Below are 24,729 nucleotides of genomic sequence, written 5' to 3'. Positions count from 1 at the left end.
TAGGCAGTGAATCATGACCAATACATTCCCCTTAATCTAAATTTACATCACAATGAGCCCCAGTTTACATCTAAGACTTAATAAAGCCTCAAACCTTGGTAAAACCTCCCAAGACTCAACTCAACTTTACAGAATTTTTTTTATTATAGGTATTCCCAAAATTCTCAAAAATGCAAACTACTGCTTTTACCCTTAAAGATGATCTGTCATCTCTTCTGACATACAAAACCCAAGATAAAAACAAAATGAACATATAACCTACAGCAAATAAATAAATAATATTAGTATCTGTAAATTCGTTAACACGATTTTGATCAAAAAGCGTAAAAGTTCCCTCCGCGACAAGGTGTACCCAATTGGGGTAGTCCTAGCTCTTCTGACATGTCTGTTTTAGGAAATACTTGTATTTCCCATAAAATAACAACTGTGGAACATCTCTTCTTAGAACTTTGGATTGCCCTCTTAGAAATCTGTGAATTAGGCTGGGGCTTCATGGTGACTTTGGCCGTGGTCAAAGATCACTATGTGCCGCGGCTACATCGCAACATAATGCAGGTGAATGGGTTGCATTTAGACACCTAGAGTACGGTGACTGCGTCAAGCAATATCCCAACTATCCCAATATTCCGACTTGTTTATCGCAGTTGCTGTAACTTAGGAATCTCTATGCGACCCCATTCACCTGCATTATGTTGTAATGTAGCAGCACACATAGCGATCTTGTGCTGCGTTTAGCCCTAGCCTGAATGGGCAGCTTTGTTTTTACATACACCTTGTCAATGGCCATGTCCTTACACGATCTGACACTGATAGCACGGATTGGACTGTGCCCCTAACTGGTAATGCCTAGTTGTCACTTTATTCATAAATAACAGAGGAATTGAAAACAGAAATTCCGGAATTGTTAATCATGGAGTATACAACTATTTATTGAAAACAGGCATGTTGGGAGAGTTGATGTCTGTGTCTGGTATACAGCTGAAAAACGTAGATGTCGTGTATTTGGGAATAGACTATTAGTATGATTTTTGCCCTCCGTATGCTCACGCCTTCAATCATTCTTCTACATTGTCTATATAGTAGATAGTTTTTCATTTCCCAAGTCTTTCATGATAGTTATGGTGAAGGGAGTTATGCATATACATTTTTTAGTTTTACTAACACAATTTATAAAACTTTCTACTTGTACGCATGCTATACAATATATGATAAGACTCATACAGTGCAATTTAAAGAGAATCCAGGTTTTTGCCACCTAATCTGAGAGCATCATAATGAGACCCTGATTCCAGCGATGTGTCACTTACTGGGCTGCTTAGTGTAATTTTGATAAAATCACTGTTTTATCAGGAGGAGATTATCATTAGAGGACTAGTAAACCTGCTGCCATGTAGTCAAGCATATTCATGAGCTCTGAATAACCCCTCCTGTACTATTGATTGGCAGCTTTCTGTGTACATTGTGCATAGGCAGAAAGCTGTTGATCAGCGATAGGGGCGAGATTATACAGAGCTCTATAGTCAGATGACTGGTAGATATGCAGCAGATCAAACAGTGATTTTATCAAAATGACAGGAAGAAGCTCAGTAAATGACACATCGCTGGAATCAGGGTCTCTGCACCTTCATCATGCTGCTCTCAGGGTAGCAAAAACCTGGTGACAGATTCTGTTTAAATGAGCTGCTTTGGGTATGTAAGGTATTTTCAGTTAGATAGTCTATAAACATCTAACGTCTTTCTCATGTACTAGGATATATATCCAAAGCCTGTGGGACATTCTGTAGCACTTCTGCAGAATTAATAAATGTGTCCTTAGAACTGTAAAGAAGAATATAACTTCTTCATATGTAGTCATGTTACATTAGTAAGGATACTGTATATCACCTATATTATGTTGAACTGTTATAGTTGCAGGTCAGACATAAACATTTTGTATAGAAAAATGTTAACACATTTAAGAGGACGAGGCATGGATTGCTATTATTTTCAGTTATTAATTAGGATCAATACACAAACAATATGACAAATTTCATAGAAGGCAAACAAACTTTGGAGGAACATTATTGAGATTTGGGCCAAAACAGATGTACCCGTCTTGTGCAAAATCGTGGCCTACGTTTGTAAACCAAGATCTACTATTTTCCCAGACAACATTATTTGAATGCAGTGCATCCAAGGAAAAGGCATGTGTGCATAGTGCCCTATGTATGCATATGTCACTCTAGAAAACAGGCTTTTAATTAAATTAGGCTGAAGAATGTAGGCGTTCATGACAGCTAAAAAGGGAAAACAGAAATAATATTAAAAGTAGTTATATTCTTTGGCATAGATGACATACACAGATCAGCTATAACATGAACAGCTGCAAATGTCTGCGGGAAGAGTTCCATAAAGATGGGCTGGTCACTGTGTGGGACTGGTACGAGGTGCCTGAGCCGCGTGACAAGGACCAGGTCTGCCTGAAGATCCCGGACTCTTCCAACCACGTCCTTTGCTACAATGGGGAATTTTGCCTTCACCACCGAGGAGTACAACATGTTTAAGGTTTATTTAGAAAAGAAGCAACTTGCAGAGGCTAGACGGACTCCTGAACATGAAACATTGAGTGGAGGCCAAGAATCTGTGAGGAGATCACTAAGATGGAAAAGCTGAAGTCTCTGGAAGTCAAGCTGTGTCATCTGGAGGATCTGTCTGAGCTGGTCATCAATAATTCTTCCTACAAGAAGAACAGAGAAAAAGTGACGAGTACACCAATGTCTGCCTTCACTACTTTAGCATCTTCTCCATGCATTGTCTGATGGACTTGCTACCAGACTGGATCTCCAACGATTTTTCAAGGTGAAGAAGGTGATTGAGTTATTGGCTTGGGCAGCTCTGACTCCTTTCCCTGTGGGTATTAATATTTTGGAAATCTATTGTAGGACTGTTTTCCAGTTTCTCCCATAGCAGCTTCTAGGATTCTTGTGAATATCTTGGGTTTGTATAACTCCTCCAGTGTCACGTACAGTGTAGGCTGCCCTGGGGCACATCACTCCTGACCCCTCCTCTTGGTGTGTGATGCTCTGCAGATCCTGCTCTTAAAATATATATACATATATGTTTAATATTGTTTAGGCCTCCAGCCAAAACAGTTCTGGCCAATCAAAGCATGCACTCCACAAGACTTCCGGAGGGGTCTTGTGGTAACTGCCACCAAAGCAGTAGCTACAGATCCTTTGAGTCTGTAAATTGTGGGGGGGGGGACTCTCCTTGGTTGTGACTTGTTTGTGCAGCGCATCGACACAGATGTTTGATCAGATGGAGAACTGGGACGTTTTGAACATTGAGCTCTTTGTCATGTTCCTTAAACAATTTCTGAACAATTTTTTTTAGCAGTGTGGCAGGATGAATTATCTTTTTAAAAAGCGGCAACTACCTTTAGGGAATGCTGTTCTCATGAAGAGGTGTATTTAGTCTGTGATGTTTGGTCTGTAATGTTAGGTGGTAAGTGTCAAAGTAACATCCACATGTCATGACCCAAGGTTTAGGCCATGAGTGAGGACATGTCTGTCTGAAACGTGCAGGACAGTGGTATGGGCTCTAGATTTTTAACATACATGAAACTAACTGGACGTGTTATAAGGATGTTTTCCTGTTGCTGGAATTTCGATTTTCATATGCAAATTTGGTCCAACTAAGTCTTGGATGTCCATGTTGTGGAGTCTCTGGTCCACGTAGCTTAAAGAAGTAGTCCACTACTTTATATGAACCCCCCCAATGTATCCCCCGGGGCCCAGAAGTGTTTTTGTAAATACCTTGCGTTGCAGTTACTGCCTGTGAGCGGCGCTATCACTGGCCGCTCAGAGGCATCACGTGACCTGTCACTGATGTCACGTCAAGTGAGGCATGACATCAGTGACGCGCTCCCCGCGGTGGATGCTGGGCTGTGGGCGGGGTTACATTAGTGTGCGTCACACTCAGCATCCACCGCGCGTTTTCCCAGTGGATGAGGAGAGGGAGAGCGTGCGGTGGATGCCGGGAGTGAAGCGCGAAGTAACCCCGTCCACAACCCAGCAGCCGCTGGTGGAACGCGGAAGAGGGACCCTCGGCTGCAGCCTGGACTTGTCGTGACATCAGCGGATGTCAGAGACGGCTGCAGCTGGGGGTCACGTGATGCCTGTGAGCGGCCAGTGATAGCGCCGCTCACAGGCAGAAAAGGCACCACAAGGTATTTAGAGAAACACTTATGGGCCCTGGGGGAATACATTGGGGGATCATATAAAGTAGTAGATAACCCCTTTAAATGGTGAGCTGACTGCTTGTTTTGTTTTATGTTTAAATAAGTGGTACATGTTAAAGTAACATCCACATGAATGTCATCACCCAAAGTTTCCCATCAGAACATTACCCAAAGCATCACATTGCCACCAGTGATTTGCCTTATTCCCATAATACATACTGGTGCCATAGCTTACCCAGTTAAGCCATGCACATGCACCAAGATGTCCACTTGATGTTAAAGAAAATGTGATTCATCAGAATAGACCACCTTCTTCCATTGCTCCATTGTCCAGTTCTGTTCTGCACGTGTCAATTGTAAGCACCTTTCACACTGGACTTGAGGTTAGCGTAGGTACTCATACCACCTTATGTCACTCAGCCCCATATGCAAAAAGCTTCAATACAGTCTCTGTTCTGACATCTTTCCATCATAGAGAGCAATACCTTTTTCAGTAATTTGCTCTACACTAGCTCTTCTGTGGGATTAGACAATCATTCGCTCCTTACGTACGTCAATGAGCCTTGGACATCCATGACCATGTCACTGGTCCACCAGTTGTCATTCTTTGGCCACTTTTGATAGGTTATATCCAATGCATCCTAGCCATTCACCGTCAGAATTTGGCCCTTGTCAGTCACTCAGATCCTAACAGCCCACTTTTCCTCCCTTCACCACATCGACTTCAAGACCACGTGGTGCCTAATATATCCAACTCATTTATAGGTGAATTTTGTCATCAACGTACCCACTTCACCTGTCTTCATTACATTTCTTCACTCAATGGACTTTCTGTATTCCCATTTTTCATTTATGTTTAGAGATAAATGCGTTTTAGATTCCATGAAATCATCAACCTGATCGCAGTGGTGGCACAATGGCCGTATCTGTGCTGCTATAAGTAAATTAATTTTACTCAAGGACAATGAGGTATGGAATATGAGCTCATACTAAATTTGGAAGCTTGACTGATTAACTCCCCTGAATAAAAATGTGTGTTCTTAATATGACTTATAATATGACACCAGTGTGCCTCCGTGCTTTGGATGTGGTCCAGGAATTGCTATTTTACAGCCTGAATGCAGCCTTAGAATAGACAAGTAGTAGAGAGTTTATGGATCAGCTATATTTCACACAGTGGCTTCTATTGTAAATTTAACCCTGTCATTCCCAGGGGAACATAAGGATGCAAGCATATAGGATTACAAACATATCCCCGTGCAATAACTTCTGATTTACCTTTCTAAGGTAAACAGAAGCAAACGTGCAGCTTCTCATTCACTCCCCCCTCACAACACACTAATACTACTACTATATAGAGATGAGAAAAGGAATGTGGTGTGAATTTTAGAGGAGGGATCTGGGAGGGGAGAAGAGTAAGATAATGAAAGGGAGAGCAAGAGAAAGAGAGCATCGGAGAAGGGTGGAATACTATAGAAAGGAAAAAAAAGAAGACTGGGAGTGATGAGGGGGAGGAGAGACAGGAGGAGAGCTGGGGAAAGATTACAGGGAAAGACATAGGAAAAGAGTGTGGAGGGAGGGAATGGTAGAAAAAATCTGAGAAAGGGGAGGGATAAAAAGAGGCACACAAGGGAACAAAGTTACAAAAATTAAGCAGCCTATCGCTAAAGTTTCTTTATAACCAGAGGCTCTGCTGCTTCTCTCTACATAAAGGAGCTGCCAGGTAAAAGCAGCATGGTTTGACACTGGCAAGACATCTTCTGCACTTTAGGACATAGAAACTGTCCCCATACAAGACCAAACTTGTGGATGTGTGACCTGACCATCATTAGCAAAGACAAGCCCCAGTTTCACCTTCTGTGCATAGAGGTAACACCTCTTCACACTGCTTGAACCTTCAGGTGGAGCTGCTCAGCTGTGGTCCAGCCCAGGAATCCTTAGAAATTGTGCCCTGAAGCAAGACAAAGGCATCTTCCTGCGTGTCACCTCTGCAGGTCCTCAGACTACACATTCTGGTGGTGGATCCAAGACTTGTGCATTGACTGCAACGTGTGCTTCTATGGAGACATCAGGGCTTCTTATTGTATTAAAGCAGTACTTATGTGAGTTGTCCTGACTCCTTACACCTTATCCAATAGTGAGGACATAGATGTGGTCACATTTGTGCTGCAGCACTTTTAGGTTTGGTGCCCTCAAGCTTATAGCTGGAGGCACACTGACTACAAATAGTTGGCACATCATTGTCACAAGGAAGTGGACCTTCAAACTCTGAAGTTGGCATGTAGTTTGCACTGCTGATGTACTAAACTGCACCATGCTGTCACCAGGATGGACTTTTCTTCTGCCTCTCTTATTTATGCTTGTTTGTTGCCTGAGCCAAGAACCTGGAGACCAGGATATGGAGCTTCCACTCCAGTACTATGATGACAATGGTGAGTACAAACTGACTACTGAGAACTAATTGACCTGAAGAAAAGAAAGGATATTTGGTGAGTGCACAGGACACATTTGTACTAATTTTCAGGATATCTCTTCATTAAAATATTTACATAAATACAAAAGGAGATAAAAAGTTTCTGTATCTATTCATGAAATTGTTAGTAAATATTTACACAAAATGGAAACATTGGAATTAGTGTTTCCTGAACAGCAGGTTTTGTGGTTATAGCTGATCATAAACTGTTTTATACATAAAAATGCTCAAAAAATTAAATATAATACAGCTTAAAAATAAAGGCATGACTGTATACTTTGAAGTATAGAAATTCACATATAAACTAATGCTGAGTATAGATTCCAGACAGTTTTACCAAGAGCGCATTGCATATTATGTTAGCTCAGAGAAACCATTCAAAAGTATGGACTACCTAGGGTAAAGTGTCATTGATGTGCTGATGTTCTGCACTGTACAAGTTGCATATTTCTCAATATGTGATTGTGTCCATAAATCAAAAGCATAACTAATAGCTAAGATCAGATGCTAAACCTGTAAGTGGTCAATTCACCTAATTGCTAATGATGACTTCACTTGCCTCTGTATGGATAAAGATAAGTATTGTGCTCAGAGTGAAAGATAATCATCCCACGTCTTATTCAGGTGAGTACAGTGGCATGTAAAAGTTTGGGAACTCCTGGTCAAATTACTGTTATTGTGAACAGTTAAGCAAGTTGAAGATGAAATGATCTCTAAAAGGCCTAAAATTAAAGATAACACATTTCCTTTGTATTTTAGCAAAATAAAATATATGTTTCATCTTTTATATATTAAAAATTACAAAAAGGAAAATGGGCCGATGCAAAAGTTTGGGCACCGTGCATGGTTAGTACCTAGTAGTAGCACCTCCTTTCGCAAGTATCACAGCTTGTAAATGCCTTTTGTAGCCAGTCAAGAGTGTCTTTCAATTCTTACAGTTCTGTGAGATTCTTGGGTCGTCTTGCATGCACTGCTATTTTGAGGTCTAGCCACAAATTTTCAATGATGTTCAGATCAGGGGACTGTGAGGGCCATTGTAAAACCTTCAGCTTGTGCCTTTTGAGGTAGTCTATTGTGGATTTTGACTTGTGTTTAGGATCATTATCATTTTGTAGAAGCCATCCCCTTTTCAGCTTAAGCTTTTTTACAGATGGTGTTATGTCTGCATCAAGAATTTGTTTGTGGCCGATGAGTTCTATTTTAACCTCATCGGTCCACAGGACTTGTTTCCAAAATGCATCAGGTTTGTTTAGATGTTCTTTTGAATACTTCTTACTCTGAATTTTATGGTGAGGAAGCAAGAGATGTTTTCTTCTGATGACTCTTCCATGAAGGCCGTATTTGTGCAGGTGTCTCTGAACAGTAGAACAATGTACCACAACACAGTCTGCTAAATCTTTCTGAAGGTCTTTTGCAGGCAAGCGGGGTTCTGATTTGCCTCTCTAGCAATCCTACAAGCAGCTCTCACTGAAATTTTGATTGGTCTTCCAGACCTTATCTTGACCTCCACTGTTCCTGTTAACTGCCATTTCTTAATTACATTTCGAACTGAGGAAAGGGCAACTTGAAAACGCTTTGCTATCTTCTTATAGCCTTCTCCTACTTTGTGGGCCTCCACCATTTTTATTTTCAGAGTGCTAGGCAGCTGCTTAGAAGAACCCATGGCTGCTGTTTTTTGGCACAAGGTTAGAGGAGGCTGGGTTTTTATAAAGCTGGGAAATTTGCATCACCTGGCCTTTCCTAACAATGATAGTGAACAAGCCATAACCCTAACATGCTAATTAAGGTCTGAAACTTTGGTCAAAGTTATCTGAGCATACAAATCTCCAAGGGTGCACAAACTTTTGCATCAGACCATTTTCCTATTTGTAATTTTTAAAATGTAAAATATTAAAATATACGGTGTATATATATATATATATATATATATATATATATATATATATATATATATATTTTTGCCTAAAATACAAAGGAAATGTGTCATCTTTAAATTTAGGTAAAATATATGGTGTATATACAGTACAGACCAAAAGTTTAGACACACCTTCTCATTTAAAGATTTTTCTGTATTTTCATGACTATGAAAATTGCACATTCACACTGAAGGCATGAAAACTATGAATTAACACATGTGGAATTATATACTTAACAAAAAAGTATGAAACAACTGAAAATATGTCTTATATTCTAGGTTCTTCAAAGTAGCCACCTTTTGCTTTGATGACTGCTTTGCACACTCTTGGCATTCTCTTGATGAGCTTCAAGAGGTAGTCACCGGAAATGGTCTTCCAACAATCTTGAAGGAGTTCCCAGAGATGCTTAGCACTTGTTGGCCCTTTTGCCTTCACTCTGCGGTCCAGCTCACCCCAAACCCTCTCGATTGGGTTCAGGTCTGGTGACTGTGGAGGCCAGGTCATCTAACGTAGCACCCCATCACTCTCCCTCTTGGTCAAATAGCCCTTACACAGCCTGGAGGTGTGTTTGGGGTCATTGTCCTGTTGAAAAATAAATGATGGTCCAACTAAACGCAAACCGGATGGAATAACATGCCGCTGCAAGATGCTGTGGTAGCCATGCTGGTTCAGTATGCCTTCAATTTTGAATAAATCCCCAACAGTGTCACCAACAAAGCACCCCACACCATCACACCTCCTCCTCCATGCTTCACGGTGGGAGCCAGGCATGTAGAGTCCATCCGTTCACCTTTTCTGCGTCGCACAAAGACACGGTGGTTGGAACCAAAGATCTCAAATTTGGAATCATCAGACCAAAGCACAGATTTCCACTGGTCTAATCACCATTCCTTGTGTTCTTTAGCCCAAACAAGTCTCTTCTGCTTGTTGCCTGTCTTTAGCAGTGGTTTCCTAGCAGCTATTTTACCATGAAGGCCTGCTGCACAAAGTCTCCTCTTAACAGTTGTTGAAGAGATGTGTCTGCTGCTAGAACTCTGTGTGGCATTGACCTGGTCTCTAATCTGAGCTGCTGTTAACCTGCGATTTCTGAGGCTGGTGACTCGGATAAACGTATCCTCAGAAGCAGAGGTGACTCTTGGTCTTCCTTTTCTGGGGCGATTCTCATGTGAGCCAGTTTCTTTGTAGCGCTTGATGGTTTTTGCAACTGCACTTGGGGACACTTTCAAAGTTTGCCCAATTTTTCGGACTGACTGACCTTCATTTCTTAAAGTAATGACGGCCACTCGTTTTTCTTTACTTAGCTGCTTTTTTCTTGCCATAATACAAATTCTAACAGTCTATTGAGTAGGACTATCAGCTGTGTATCCACCAGACTTCTGCACAACACAACTGATGGTCCGAACCCCATTTATAAGGCAAGAAATCCCACTTATTAAACCTGACAGGGCACACCTGTGAAGTGAAAACCATTTCCGGTTGCTACCTCTTGAAGCTCATCAAGAGAATGCCAAGAGTGTGCAAAGTAGTCATCAAAGTAAAAGGTGGCTACTTTGAAGAACCTAGAATATAAGACATATTTTCAGTTGTTTCACACTTTTTTGTTAAGTATATAATTCCACATGTGTTAATTCATAGTTTTGATGCCTTCAGTGTGAATGTACAATTTTCAAAGTCATTAAAATACAGAAAAATCTTTAAATGAGAAGGTGTGTCCAAACTTTTGGTCTGTACTGTATATATATATATATATATATAGATAGATATATATATATATATATATATATATATATATATATATATATATATATTTTTTTTTTTACCTAAAATACAAAGGAAATGTGTCATCTTTAAATTTAGGCCTTTTAGAGATCATTTCATCTACTTACATACATATCAAGGTATAAACATGTAGCTACTTAGCATTTATTACCAGTCAGTCATTTTGTAGAATCCTTAGTTGTGTGCAGCACTGCGTCGTGTCACTGTCTGCCTGCAGTAACTTTGCTTAGTTTAATATACCAGCTTATTTCAATTAAGGTAATTTCAATTAAGATTATTTGAATTAAATTGCTCTGCCCTTTTGTTTTATGGGAGATAAGCAGCTAGAGCTGTCTGGCAGTGGACTTCTCCTCTGTACACAGTAAAAACACATGAACGATCATCTATGCCGAGCATTCATTTGTAGAGGGGAGTTGGAAGAGATAGCTATTGACCTTATGAGCATTTGGCCAACATCTATCTTATGCCGCATTTACACTGGAAGATTATCTTGGAAAAGCATTTCTAAGAAAACCCATTTCATGATAATCTTGCAGTGTAAACAGTTTTCCAATCACCCGATGAACGAGCAAAATAATGAATGATCATTTGTACAGCGCAAAAAATCATTGTGGATCATCTCTTGCAAACAGGACTCACACTGCGAAGAACAGTGGCAGCCTATGCTCACACAATGATCCATTAGAGATTGTTCATTGTTCACCGTTTACTCTGGTCTGCCTGGGTAAACACGCTATTAAAAGTTATGTAGTTCCGCCAGTCAGTCTGCGTAAATCATAGATGTCAAACTTAGGCCCACAGGCCAAATCTGGCTAGTGTACTTATATTTGGTTCACAAGAAAATACCAAATGTCTACTAGAGCTGGCCCGCCGGTAGACAGCATGCGCCTCTAAATCTTCAAGTCCCTCTTTTCCCGTTCTGGCACACTGCCTGGTCACTACAAGGCTGTTTACTACACGCCCCATAGTAACGCACAACCCAGCTAAGATGCACTTCCGGCATTCACCTGGGCTGGAAGTTCTCTCCTCCTCTCCCTACATTTGAGCGCACTCCTCTTGAGCTCCCCCATACATCTCAGTGCGCATAGCTCCTACTACCCTCTATCTCCTCCACAAGCTGGGCACAGGTATGCTATTGAGCTGGTGCACTCATGCCATGATTTATCTTATTGCTCTATTTAGTCATGTATTCGCCATATTTTTTTTTGTACGTTGTTATCCTTTCCCTATGTATTGAGTTCTTACCCTTTTTGTTCACTCTCTACCATTTTGACTCTGCGAATATTATTCTTTCAGTGCTATTTATGTACAGTTAGGTCCATATATATTTGGACAGAGACAACATTTTTCTAATTTTGGTTCTAGACATTACCACAATGAATTTTAAACAAAACAATTCAGATGCAGTTGAAGTTCAGACTTTCAGCTTTCATTTGAGGGTATCCACATTAAAATTGGATGAAGGGTTTAGGAGTTTCAGCTCCTTAACATGTGCCACCCTGTTTTTAAAGGGACCCAAAGTAATTGGACAGATTAAATAATTGTAAATAAAATGTTCATTTCTAGTTCTTGGTTGAAAACCCTTTGTTGGCAATGACTGCCTGAAGTCTTGAACTCATGGACATCACCAGACGCTGTGTTTCCTCCTTTTTGATGCTCTGCCAGGTTTTCACTGCGGTGGTTTTCAGTTGCTGTTTGTTTGTGGGCCTTTCTGTCTGAAGTTTAGTCTTTAACAAGTGAAGTGCATGCTCAATTGGGTTGAGATCAGGTGACTGACTTGGCCATTCAAGAATATTCCACTTCTTTGCTTTAATAAACTCCTGGGTTGCTTTGGCTTTATGTTTTGGGTCATTGTCCATCTGTAGTATGAAATGACGACCAATCAGTTTGGCTGCATTTGGCTGGATCTGAGCACACAGTATGGCTCTGAATACATCAGAATTCATTTGGCTACTTATGTCCTGTGTCACATCATCAATAAACACTAGTGACCCAATGCCACTGGCAGCCATGCATGCCCAAGCCATCACACTGCCTCCGCCGTGTTTTACAGATGATGTGGTATGCTTTGGATCATGCGCTGTACCACGCTTCGCCATACTTTTCTCTTTCCATCATTCTGGTAGAGGTTGATCTTGGTTTCATCTGTTCAAAGAATGTTCTTCCAGAACTGTGCTGGCTTTTTTAGATGTTTTTTTTTAGCAAAGTCCAGTCTATCCTTTTTATTCTTGATGCTTATGAGTGGCTTGCACCGTGCAGTGAACCCTCTGTATTTACTTTCATGCAGTCTTCCCTTTATGTTAGATTTGGATATTGATACGCCTACCTCCTGGAGAGTGTTGTTCACTTGGTTGGCTGTTGTGAAGGGGTTTCTCTTCACCATGGAGATTATTCTGCGATCATCCACCACTGTTGTCTTCCATGGACGCCCAGGTCTTTTTGCATTGATGAGTTCACCAGTGCTTTCTTTCTTTCTCAGGATGTACCAAACTGTAGATTTTGCCACTTCTAATATTGTAGCAATTTCTCGGATGGTTTTTTTCTGTTTTTGCAGCTTAAGGATGGCTTGTTTCACCTGCATGGAGAGCTCCTTTGACCGCATGTTTACTTCACAGCAAAACCTTCCAAATGCAAGCACCACACCTCAAATCAAGTCCAGGCCTTTTATCTGCTTAATTGACAATGACATAACGAAGGGATTGCCCACAACTGTCCATGAAATAGCCTTGGAGTCAATTGTCCAATTACTTTTGGTCCTTTTAAAAACAGGGTGGCACATGTTAAGGAGCTGAAACTCCTAAACCCTTCATCCAATTTTAATGTGAATACCCTCAAATGAAAGCTGAAAGTCTGAACTTCAACTGCATCTGAATTGTTTTTTTTTTAAATTCATTGTGGTAATGTCTAGAACCCAAATTAGAAAAATGTTGTCTCTGTCCAAATATATATGGACCTAACTGTACATCTGATGTTCTATACTTCCCTATATTTCCTATTTCAGAGTCACCACACCCTTTGCATTCCCCTGTATCTATCTACCATCCCCACAATCCTAACCTATCTTGCAGTATTGGAGTTCTCCCTACCCTAGGCTGATTCCCTCAACCCAATCCCCCCTTTTTTTTCTGTCTCGATTAATGTTATTGTGAGGAGCTGTCCTTGTTCTAAAGACTATTGGACAAATGCATGTAGAGCGGAGTCTGCGGCTCTAAAGGATGCACACTTTTTCCAGCACAGAGCATCGGTTACGCTGGTATTATTGTTGTGTTTTATTAGAGATTTACTTGCTCGTCAGTTCAGTCTCAGGAATCAATGTTTCCATTCAGTGACAGTAAGCATAGGAAGACATGCAGGCTGGATCTTATGCATACACAAGGCCAGACCCAAGATTGGTCATCAAAGCTATCAAGCCATTGTTCTCCCAGCCACTAGTCCCATTGTGTGAATGGGGACAGTAGGCCCAGAGGAACCGTCACCACAGGGGGTCTCAAATGCAGTCCCAGATGGTGAGCTTCTGGAATATTCTTCATTCTTTGACCTAAAAGCAAATGTTTAAGGAAGAGGGTGTGAACACTTCTGCTCATCCAAGGGACTAATCCGAGGAAAGGGAGGACAATTCAGCCACGTGTTTTAGAGGAGTTGGGAAAGTGATGTAGAAGGGAGAGGATCTAGGCAGAGGTCTTGGAGCCCATGGATGGAGTTTTGAAGATCAGTTGCTGGCTGGGCTGGTTCCCCCTGCTATGGTTGAGGGATCTGTCATCTGGATTTCAGGAACTTTCTTAATGACTGTTGCTGCTGGATACATGGGCTTTGGTTGTGTTATCTGTCATCTGGAGGAGAGTGGACTGTGACTACAGACTATACTGGTGGGAGATACGAAACCTGTGGGCCATCCAAAAGTTGGGAGGTAGTGAGTATCGCCTAATACGGGGACAGTGAAACTACTTTCCCCGGGGAGGGGATCTTGTGGATTGGGGGGCAATGTATTTTGGCCATCTACCCAGAGTTCTTGTAAAACCATGGACTTAAGGAATAAAAAATAGTTGCATCATTAATCTGCCTGGGTGATTATTACAACCCACAACCTCAGATCTTCACAAATAAATATAAAGGTTGGCCCACGTCTTTGTCCAAGTTTTTAATTTTAGCCTACTCTGTATTTGAGTTTGACATCCCTGGTGTAAATGAACCCTTAGGCTATGTTCACACATGCCCCTGAATTTATCGGACCAGTCGCTCCCTTAAATTACAGATGTTACTAGGTACTATTCCCCTGCATGATAAAGTGCTAAGCTGTTAGAAATATGTCTGTCAACTAGACCTTCCACTGATTTCAGTAGCAACAATCAGAGCTGTGAATACATAGCCAAACTATAATACAGGCTGTATATTTGGGTTAATGCAATAAAAGTAAACCAATGCATTTACAAAGTTACTCAGATTTGATTTAGATTATAGCGATACATGTTAAATAACACATAAAGATGACTTCTCACAACTCCTCACATCTACGAAATAACTATTCCCTATGTAATAATTCTGAATCATTGTTTCTCAGAACTCTGTTTTGTGCCAGCCAATAAATTGACAACTGGTGTTACCATTCCCCTTGTTAAAGGGTTCTGTTCTTACATAGTTCGACACTGGCAGCACTGATTGGACAGTGTGAGACTATGCAAAGACACAATCTGATAATACCCAGTTGTCAATTTCTGAAAAGGTTTTAAGAAAGACTAAGATGTTCTGAGAAAAGATAAAGAGTTCAATTTCATGGGTATTCACTGAGATAGACATGCCAGGAAAGCTGACCGATCCTCATAAGTAAATAACCTCTATAGGGCAAACTAGAACCGATAATATCTATTAGAGAGATAAATATTTCTGTGTGAATATGGTAAACTTTTTCTCTCAATTTAGTTATGATGAGTCTTTTTTTTCTTTGTTTTTAAGACACTTTTCAATATGGTTGAGCCACAATGGATATTAGAAATGATAAAGTCTAGTCATTGCCTAGTCATAAGTCACATAAGTTGACTGTAGTGCCAATTTCAGTTCATTATGGCACCTCTAGTTCAGCTAAGGCACAACAGTATTTAAAAGGAATATGTCAGCAGGTTTTTGCTATGTTTTCTGAGAGCAGCATAATATAGGGCAAAATAGCCTGATTCCAGTGATGTATGACTTACTGGACTGCTTGATGTAGTTTTGATAGAATCCATGTTTTTACTGTTTGTAGTGTGGTCAGAATGTTGAGCTTGGTATCACCCCACCCACACCACTGATTGGCAGCTTCCTCTGTACAATACATTGTCAGCAAGCTGCCAATCAGTGATATGGACGAGGTTACACAGATTAGCTGGACTGTTGTGCATGTGAGACCTAGTCAGGCAGTGATAATTTCCTGCTGATAAAACACTGATTGTATTGAAAATTTAACACATAGCCTAATAAGTGACACATCCATGAAATCAGGCTCTTTTGGCCCTTATTATGGCGCTCTAAGATTAAATAACAAAAAAACTGACAAAGAAGCACGTGTTTTGCAAGGGCACAAGAGCTCATTCGTTGTTAATTTTTTTTTCGTATACTGTCAATTGTTTAACAAATAGAACATGGAAACAATCATTTCAATTGGTATATTCATATGTCTGTTTTTTTCTGGATCAATGGTCTCCAAAATATAGCCAGAAACATGTCCTATTTTGTCTGATTTGGAAATCAAAGTTGCCCATTCAAGTGAATGGGTCCTTAAAAATGAAAAAAACAGATAACACTCAGATGCTTTTCACTGAGCAGTTCAATAATAGAAGCTATGAAATAACTCTTATTTTTTTGATCCCTGAAAAACAAACTACACACAGATTGTAAAAATGAACAAAAGGACCAAAAATGGATCCAGCACACTGTAAAAAATTGGTTTGTTTTACATATGTAAAAAAATGGACATGTGAACAAGGCCTTAGTGAAAAGCAGTTGAAAGGTTGTGCTTCATTTTGCTGTTTTTCTGTTCCTTTACAGGGGCAATTCATTTTCCCAAATTTGACTTTTGACTTTCTTATCAGAGGCCTGATAATTACTTCCAGGCTAGAAGGGACATGTTAGTGCTATGCTGTTGTGCTAAGTGCCTCTATTTCCGTTTTGCTTTGATCACTGATTTGTAGCATTGTGGGAAATGAGCAGCATGACAATGATGTTTTACAAACATATGAAGTGCTTCCAGCCCGCAGCTTTTTTTTAATGCTTGACCCCAAATTCCCTCTTAGTTAACTCCAAGGAAAAGAAACACAAATAAACACTGAATATAAGTGAAGTGTAGTAAAATAAGGCTTTTGGAAAGTTAGGCTAATAATGATGAAGACTATGTATGTGGGAACTGTGATGTGCCGGTGAGTGAGGACGCAGACAGCGAACAGTGTGCGGTGCCGAAATGACAAAATAATGCTCCAGCAGGGTTCTGCTCACACTCACAGGCAGGCTTGGACTGGCCCACAGGAGAACAGGAGAATCCTCCGGTGGGCCTCCGCCCTCTTATATGATCAGCACTTGGCACAATATACTTGAATCACTATGTACAGAAAAAGGCAGCATCTTATTCATCTGACAATCTACCCAGTTTATTGTTATATAAATTTGTGATTAAGGACAATGTCACATATGCATATAGCTGAAAAGTGGGGCCCTGGAGTTGGTTACTGGTGGGTCCTTGGCACCCCAGGTTACATTTTCAGGAAAAGTTGGATTACTTATCTTATACTGAATTGTTAAAGTTGAGAATTGTATCCACAATTCTACAGGTTGATCTTGGAAACCATTTATTTTTAAAGATTTACACCTAGCCGCTTAAAGCGTACCTCCACTTTAAAAAGGAAAAACAATTCTAATGATATTCTCTGCATTAGAATCGTTTTTCTGACTCACGCTATGGGTATGTGTGCACAATGTCTTATAGATGCCTCTGTAACCACATAGTTTTTGAAGCAGACGGTGTTTTTCCTGAAGCATTTTCTTTGTTATCTTTTTTGTTGTAGTTTTGTGGCGTCTTTGCTGCCGGTGTCTTTTTTTTTTTAAGATGGCAAATAGTGGCGGCTTTCAAGCTGAAGCCACCTGAAGAATGAACCGGTCACTTCTTTTAGCCACTTCACAGCTTTCAAAGATTGAAGCAGTTAAAATAATTTAAAATAGATGCGAAATATGCACAGCAAGTCATTTTTACATTGCTGTGCGTATGGTCATCATTTTTAACTTTTAACGAGCGTTTTTTCAGGCTGATTCCACCTGGAAAGGTGCTGTGTGCACATATCCTTCTAGAGGTTTTTGCTGGTAACTAACAGCACGGACCGCTCAAGGCAGTGCACTAAACTAACCAGCGTCCGGCTCATCGCTCTAATTTATCATCTTTAGTGAGGGAGCAAGTGCATAACATCCTATGACTCTGGCTCCCGCATTGAAGACGGTGGCCTAGGAGTGGGAGCTTGACGTTGCCTAGTTTAGTGTAGCCACAGCACAGACCTTGATCAGCCCATGTTTTGGGTTAACAGAAAAAAAACTCTAAGGGCTCATTCAGACATCTGCTTTTCACATGTTTTTCACGGATAGCACTGTGAAAGTCTACGGGGCCATTCACATGTCCGTGATTTTTTGCAGACCAAGAAGTCAGTGGAAAATATTGGAGACATGTCCGATTTTGATCCGAGAGTGGGATTAAAAAGGGCAGTGCAAGTCAATGGGTTAATGAAAAAATCAGACTACTCTCAGATGACATCCGAGTTCAGTTCGATTTTCACGGACTGTCAGAATGGAGAAGGTGGAGAAAATTATTTTTTAAATTTCTCCACGTAGGAAAGAAACGGCTGACACTCAGACCACACTCTGATCAAAGTCTGATCAGAATAATCAGTCCATGTTTCTCCTACGTGAAAAAATCAGATGTGTGAATGAGCCCTAATAGAGCGATTTAGGAAAGAGTCCTGCACTATAATTGTTTTTCTTTTGAAAGTGGAGGTAAACACTTGCAGAACCACATTCATGCAGCAAAAGAGTTAATATTTTTCCCATGGCAGATTGATGTACAGAGTCTGGTTTGAAGATGGCACTTCCCTAACTGCAAATCTTCATAGTAAGCTCTGTGCAGATGTAAAGTCAGCAAGGAATGCTGAGAAATTCCAACTTAGCAGAGTTCACAATAGTAGATGCTGCTCTGGAATATACAAGCTGCGATTTAGGATCCATACGAGAGCAATAATGCAAGGTATTTTCAAAGTTTCCGTGGTTATGAATCCAGATTATTGTAATATGTGAATTGATGATTAAAGATGGATATATGTTTTAAAGAACTTGACCAGTTTCTATTACATGAAGACAACCCCTGAACATATGTCCTATTAGGGTATATGGGCATCATAGATGTGGGTCCCTATTCGAACCTTACCTCTATAAGCTAGTCCCAGGCTGTGCACAGGTGCTGCAGGGAAAATGCCTGGCTGACTGAGTGGCCGGGGTGCAAGACCTAGGGCAATTAGTGATCACCCTGGAGGCTTCATTTTTATAGTAATCTATAAAATATGCCAACCCTATATACAAGTCATGCAAAAGGAAAATTCTATCTACAAACCAATGCCAAAGAATGTATGATGGATTTCTGCAGCTCTAGATCTTGCCCTTTGCCAAAGTTACTAATTATGCCCCCTTTTCACTTCTATGGTCTGACTTCTACTGTGAATGTAAAGGTTTTTTTTTTACAATTTCATTTGTGACTTTAGTTGATAATAGTCTGATCTATGGTAGGTGTCACAAGGTTACACTCTGCGGGTAAAGCAATTCATTTTTTGTAATGCCTCATTGGCAGGACTGTGCTATTCTATGTAACCAGGTTTTTCTAGCTATCACATGACATTTGGTACCACCAGGAGACATGACATTCTGGGATTTAAGCCAGACCCCTTCCCATCATGAACTATAGAGTTCTGACTCACAGACCACAGACAGGCCTATATGAAGCTGGAATATGGCGAGACTTGCAGAAATAGTCTATAGCTGATGTAGTGCAAGATACCTGCACGGCTATTCTGAATCCTACAGACCAGCTGGGATCAAGTTGCTGCCAAAGACCTTTGTACATTTAACTGCACTGATCTGAAACAGGCGTTGGCTATGGTGATATTATATTAACCATTACTTGGAGATTTGCTGAACAGTCATGTTAGCTTCCTCACGCTGTGTTCCCCACTGGATGAATTTGCACTCTTTTCATCCTTTTACATATAACTATGTTATCTTATCGTGTTAATTTCCAGTTTAAAAATATATCACATTTAAATTGAATCTGTCAGTAAGATCAACTCTCCTAAGCCATATATACGGGCATGTAGGTCATAGGAAGCTGAATAAAATGACACCTTGATATCTGTGATCTGATGGTTAACCATAGAGATATCAAAGTTTTTCTTATATGTAAATGAGTTATTCAGAACTATGGGCCGGCCACTGATCTGAATGAGACTCCGCCTCCAGAACTTATTGTAAAGGAGGAGTTACCAGTGTGAGACATGTAAATAACATAGAACAGCAGAACTGAATTTTGTCTTCTTACAAACACACTTGCTGCATCTTTCACAGCTCTGCTGTATTGTAACAATATTACAACCTTGTCTGACTGTGAGATGGAAGCTGAGAAGAACCTGCAGATGTGTCAGGTATAATCACACACAGCTCTGCAGTGAGACCAGGAGAGCAGAGAGCGGCCATCACATATCACACTGGTAACTCCCCCTTCCTGTATAATAAGCTCTGGAGGCAGTTTCTCATGAAGATCAGTTTCCGGCCCATTGCCCTGAACAGCTCATTTACATATAAGAAAAACATAGATTTCTCTGGAATAAGATATCAGATTACAGATATCAATATATCATTTTATTCTGCTTCCTATTACCTACATGCCCATAAGACGGCTTAGGAGGGTTGATCCTACTGACAGATTACCTTTAAGTGTTAGAATTGTGCGTTAGTAAACCAAATATCAGCATACATTGTGAAAACTTTAATTATTCACTACTACCCACTAATGTATAATTCTAAAATGGGATGTGATTGTTAAAGGTGGTGTCTTGATTAGACAACACTTTGTAGCAACCTAAGTGGAGTGCATCTTTGAAGGCCTGCAGATGTCCAGTGAAAATAAAGCCTGCTCATTGAATTCAGTGCTATATGTAACTATATTTTGTATTTTGGAATTTATTTTTGAATACTTGTCCAGCCCCATAATGAATGGAGAACAGGGGCACTTGCTCAAAATTATCTTCATTCATTGTTAATGGAACTGCCGGAAATATTCCAAATTCTGTGCTTTTTTTTTTTGTTTGCATTTATTGTGCCTTTTTTTTTGTAAAATGCCCCGTGATCCTTTCAATTAGCTTTAAAATGTTGCAACTGTGCAAAAAAAAAAATAGAATAGATTTTGTGCTCCTTTAGGGCACGGAAATACAAGTTCACAGCAATTTAGTGACATTTTTTAGCAGAAAACATCTGGATAATGAAAACCGTGCCCAAACTGTCGAGCAAACAAATAAGCAAATAAAAAACTGCTAAAAAAAAAACCTTTACTCAAAAAATAGGCAAAAAAGAATGATCAATCATGGTGTGTAGTAAATAATGATTCCTGTAGTGTTATGTAATTAACAATCATATAATACTTTACTCCTATTGCACAATTTTGTTGGAATAGGATATTTTATCAATTCTCTGTCATAAAAAAATGCAGTAATATAATATTAATGGAAAAATAAAATCATTCATTTTTCCTTCGAGGAGTTATTATACAGTCATGGCCAAAAGTATTGAGAATGAGACAAATAGTAATTTTTCCAAAGTTTACTTCTTCATTTTTTGTAATGGCAATTTGCATATACTCCTGAATGTCAAAGTGTGATCAGCTTAACAGCATTTACTGTACTTGCAAAGTCAATATTTGCCCAGAAAATGAACTTTAACCCCCAAAACACATTTCAACATGATTGCAGTCCTGCCTTAAAAGGAGCCGCTAACATCGTTTTAGTGATTGATCCATTAACACAGGTGTGGGTGTTGATGAGGACAGGGCTGGCGATCAATCAGTCATGATTAAGTAAGAATGACATCACTGGACACTTTAAAAGGAGGCTGGTTCTTGGTATCATTGTTTCTCTTGAGTTAACCATGGTTATCTCTAAAGAAACACGTGCAGCCATCATTGCACTGCACAAAAATGGCCTAACAGGGAAGAGTATCGCAGTTACAAAGATTGCACCTCAGTCAACAATCTATCGCATCATCAAGAACTTCAAGGATTTAGCTTCCATTGTTGTCAAAAAGGCTCCAGGGCGCCCAAGAAAGACCAGCAAGCGCCAGGACCGTATCTTAAAACTGTTTCAGCTGCGGGATCGGACTACCAGCAGTGCCGAGCATGCTCAGGAATGGCAGCAGGCTGGTGTGAGTGCTTCTGCACGCACTGTGAGGCGGAGACTCTTTGAGCAAGGGCAGGTTTCAAGGAGGGCAGAAAATAAGCCACTTCTCTCCAGAAAAAACATCAGGGACCGACTGATATTCTGCAAAAGGTACAGGGAGTGGACTGCTGAGGACTGGGGCAAAGTCATTTTCTCTGATGAATCCCCTTTTCGATTGTTTGGGACATCTGGAAAACAGCTTATTCGGAGAAGAAGAGGTGAGCGCTACCACCAGTCTTGTCTCATGCCAACTGTAAAGCATCCTGAAACCATTCATGTGTGGGGTTGCTTCTCAGCCAAGGGAATTGGCTCACTCACAGTCTTGCCTAAAAACACAGCCATGAATAAAGAATGGTACCAGAATGTCCTCCAAGAGCAACTTCTCCCAACCGTCCAAGAGCAGTTTGGTGCCCAACAATGCCTTTTCCAGCATGATGGCGCACCTTGCCATAAAGCAAAGGTGATAACTAAATGGCTCATGGAACAAAACATAGAGATTTTGGGTCCATGGCCTGGAAACTCCCCAGATCTTAATCCCATTGAGAACTTGTGGTCAATCATCAAGAGACGGGTGGACAAACAAAAAACAACAAATTCTGGCATTGATTATGCAAGAATGGACTGCTATCAGTCAGGATTTGGTCCAAAAGTTGATTGAGAGCATGCCAGGGAGAATTACAGAGGTCTTGAAGAAGAAGGGGCAACACTGCAAATATTGACTTGCTGCATTAACTCATTCTAACTGTCAATATAACCTATTGGTACTCATAATATGATTGCAATTATATTTCTGTATGTGATATAAACATCAGACAAACACTAATAAAAAACAGAGGCCAGCAGATCATGTGAAAATATAATTTTGGTGTCATTCTCAAAACTTTTGGCCATGACTGTACATGTATAATGCAGCCAGACTTCACAATGACAGATTTTTTTCCTATGTGTTTATCTGATATGTTTGGATAGCTTGCATGAATCCTGTTGATAGGGTAATTGATTAATTCTTATTTATCCAATTTGTTTGTGCATTCATTGGTGTAACTTTGGTAATCATTCTGATTTTCTTTTATATTTATTTCAGTTATTGATCTGCTGGAGGCGCTGAATGTTACTCGCTCTATTAAGGGTGTTACCAAATCCCAAGGGCAAGACCCTGGTTCTCTAGCCTGGAAGTTCCGTCCGCGTGTACCCCATTTAACACTGCCTTGGGACTACTCTGTTTATCTTTTGTCCAGCACACAGGGGTCCATTGGCCTACATTTTGTAGCTAAACAGGCTAAAAACAATCAAGGAACATTGCTGGCATTTTTGTCTCCAGCAGCCATGAAAAGAGATGGTCATCCTCTTTTACGCCTTGTATCTGACACTCAGTCAGACCAATTGAGATTGGAATACCGTACCCCACAGATCATGGAACCAGCTTCCCTGTTACTTCCAGGTGGAACACCATTTTCTGGTTCCAAATGGGCACGACTTGCACTGAATATTGACATCCACAAAGTTACCCTCTTTCTGGATTGTGAAGAACCAGTAGTGTTTGGTAAAGAAGCAGAAGAAGAATTACTTAGTCTTATTCTCCCTCTGGATCTTCAGATCAGCTTTGCAAGCACCCCAGGAAATAAGGAGAGTAAATTTTTGGTAAGTACAGGTTCTGCTTTCTTCCCTTCTATCATTTTTGCATTATTCTGTAATTGTTGCATCACCATCATCAGGTATGTGGAAGCCTGGAAAGCTATTTTAGAATATCCTTGATAGGCACTTTTTGAATTATCATTTCCAGGCACTTGTGGGGGCAGCGTCCTCTATGGCATGGAAATTGTTATGGGGACATCGGCTTGCTTTTGGGAATTTGTCATCAGTAAAAGAGAATTTTGCTTAAAACGGAACTGTACTTTTAGCAAACTTTGCATAAATCAATAGGACACTTATCAGACACTTCTTCACTACCCCCTACCTCCTGAACTTGTCATCAACTGTAAAAAAGTAGCTCAAGTCCATTTTTTGCTTAGAGACAGATTACAGGTATCATGGGACACAGCCCATTATCCTCTATGCTGAGAGGAGTGGGTTGCAGGAGCGAAGAGCAGGGAGAGGAAAAAGGCAGAGGGAGACAGAAAAACATAGTGCAGAGCTCTATAACAAGTGTTTTACTCTCACATGAGAGATTGATTTAGATAAAACACAAATCAACCCTGCAGTGTAATATCCTTCATGTTGCTACAGCTTGTCTCTGTGAGCTAAAAAGGCAATGAAGGACAGACGTTCCCCTCTCAGTGCTGTGCTGTCTATGGGAAAGACCACTGCTGCTTGTCTCTTCTCCCAAGTAAACAGTGCATTGCAAATTACAGAGAGAGCCTGCAGAGGTAGAAAAGTGGTGAGAATGTGGGGTATAAATCACATAATGGACAGAAATGGTGTTATTCCTCATATACACATGTAGCGCCCCGTGGGTTCGGTCGCTACAGAGGTATTGCACCTCAACCAGAGGTGTGATATCCCACTCCCGGGTAAGGATGATGTGTGGACCGGGACTCAGTTAGCTGCATGCATCACACACACCCCATTTCCGGGGGACAGCTCAACGGTGCTCCCATTAGTACAGTAATGCAGGCACGATAAAACATGTCCCTGGCTGGAGTGGGGAGGGGGGAGGAAAACCCAGTGATGTAGGAGCAGGAGGGGACGGTTTCTGGGCATAGGTAGGAGCCCATTGGTTGCAAGTCACCTGGGCTCATACACAGAGGGGGAGGTATATAAGGTGGGCACCATCTTAGTTCTGGGTCAGTTCACTGAGAGAAGGAGTTCAGCCAGAGAGGGCTGACAGGGAGCTGTGGCTCAGTCTGGGCCCAGCTCCACGAGGCA

At 40.6% G+C, this 24,729-nt stretch overlaps 1 protein-coding gene and 1 pseudogene across 1 annotated transcript in view; both read left to right on the top strand.

Annotated features, from left to right (window-relative positions):
* The first annotated feature begins 381 nt into the window (after nt 1–381).
* Nucleotides 382–2,946, top strand: LOC141167261 (transmembrane emp24 domain-containing protein 10-like; annotated as a pseudogene).
* A 2,736-nt stretch (nt 2,947–5,682) lies between these two features.
* KCP (kielin cysteine rich BMP regulator) overlaps nt 5,683–24,729 on the top strand; it is a 154,918-nt gene continuing 135,871 nt past the window's right edge. The window contains exons 1-2 of the mRNA XM_073652551.1: nt 5,683–6,651; nt 22,949–23,505. Coding sequence (XP_073508652.1) covers nt 6,534–6,651; nt 22,949–23,505 — 675 coding nt within the window. The 5' untranslated portion in view covers nt 5,683–6,533. The remainder of the gene's footprint in view (nt 6,652–22,948; nt 23,506–24,729) is intronic.

The sequence above is a fragment of the Phyllobates terribilis genome, unplaced genomic scaffold (assembly GCF_046119375.1).
Source record: "Phyllobates terribilis strain yellow unplaced genomic scaffold, ASM4611937v1 Scaffold_11__3_contigs__length_659146591, whole genome shotgun sequence".
In the NCBI taxonomy this organism is placed as follows: domain Eukaryota; kingdom Metazoa; phylum Chordata; class Amphibia; order Anura; family Dendrobatidae; genus Phyllobates; species Phyllobates terribilis.
The sequence above is the reverse complement of the archived record's forward strand: the minus strand, read 5'-3'. Positions and strand labels throughout refer to the sequence as shown.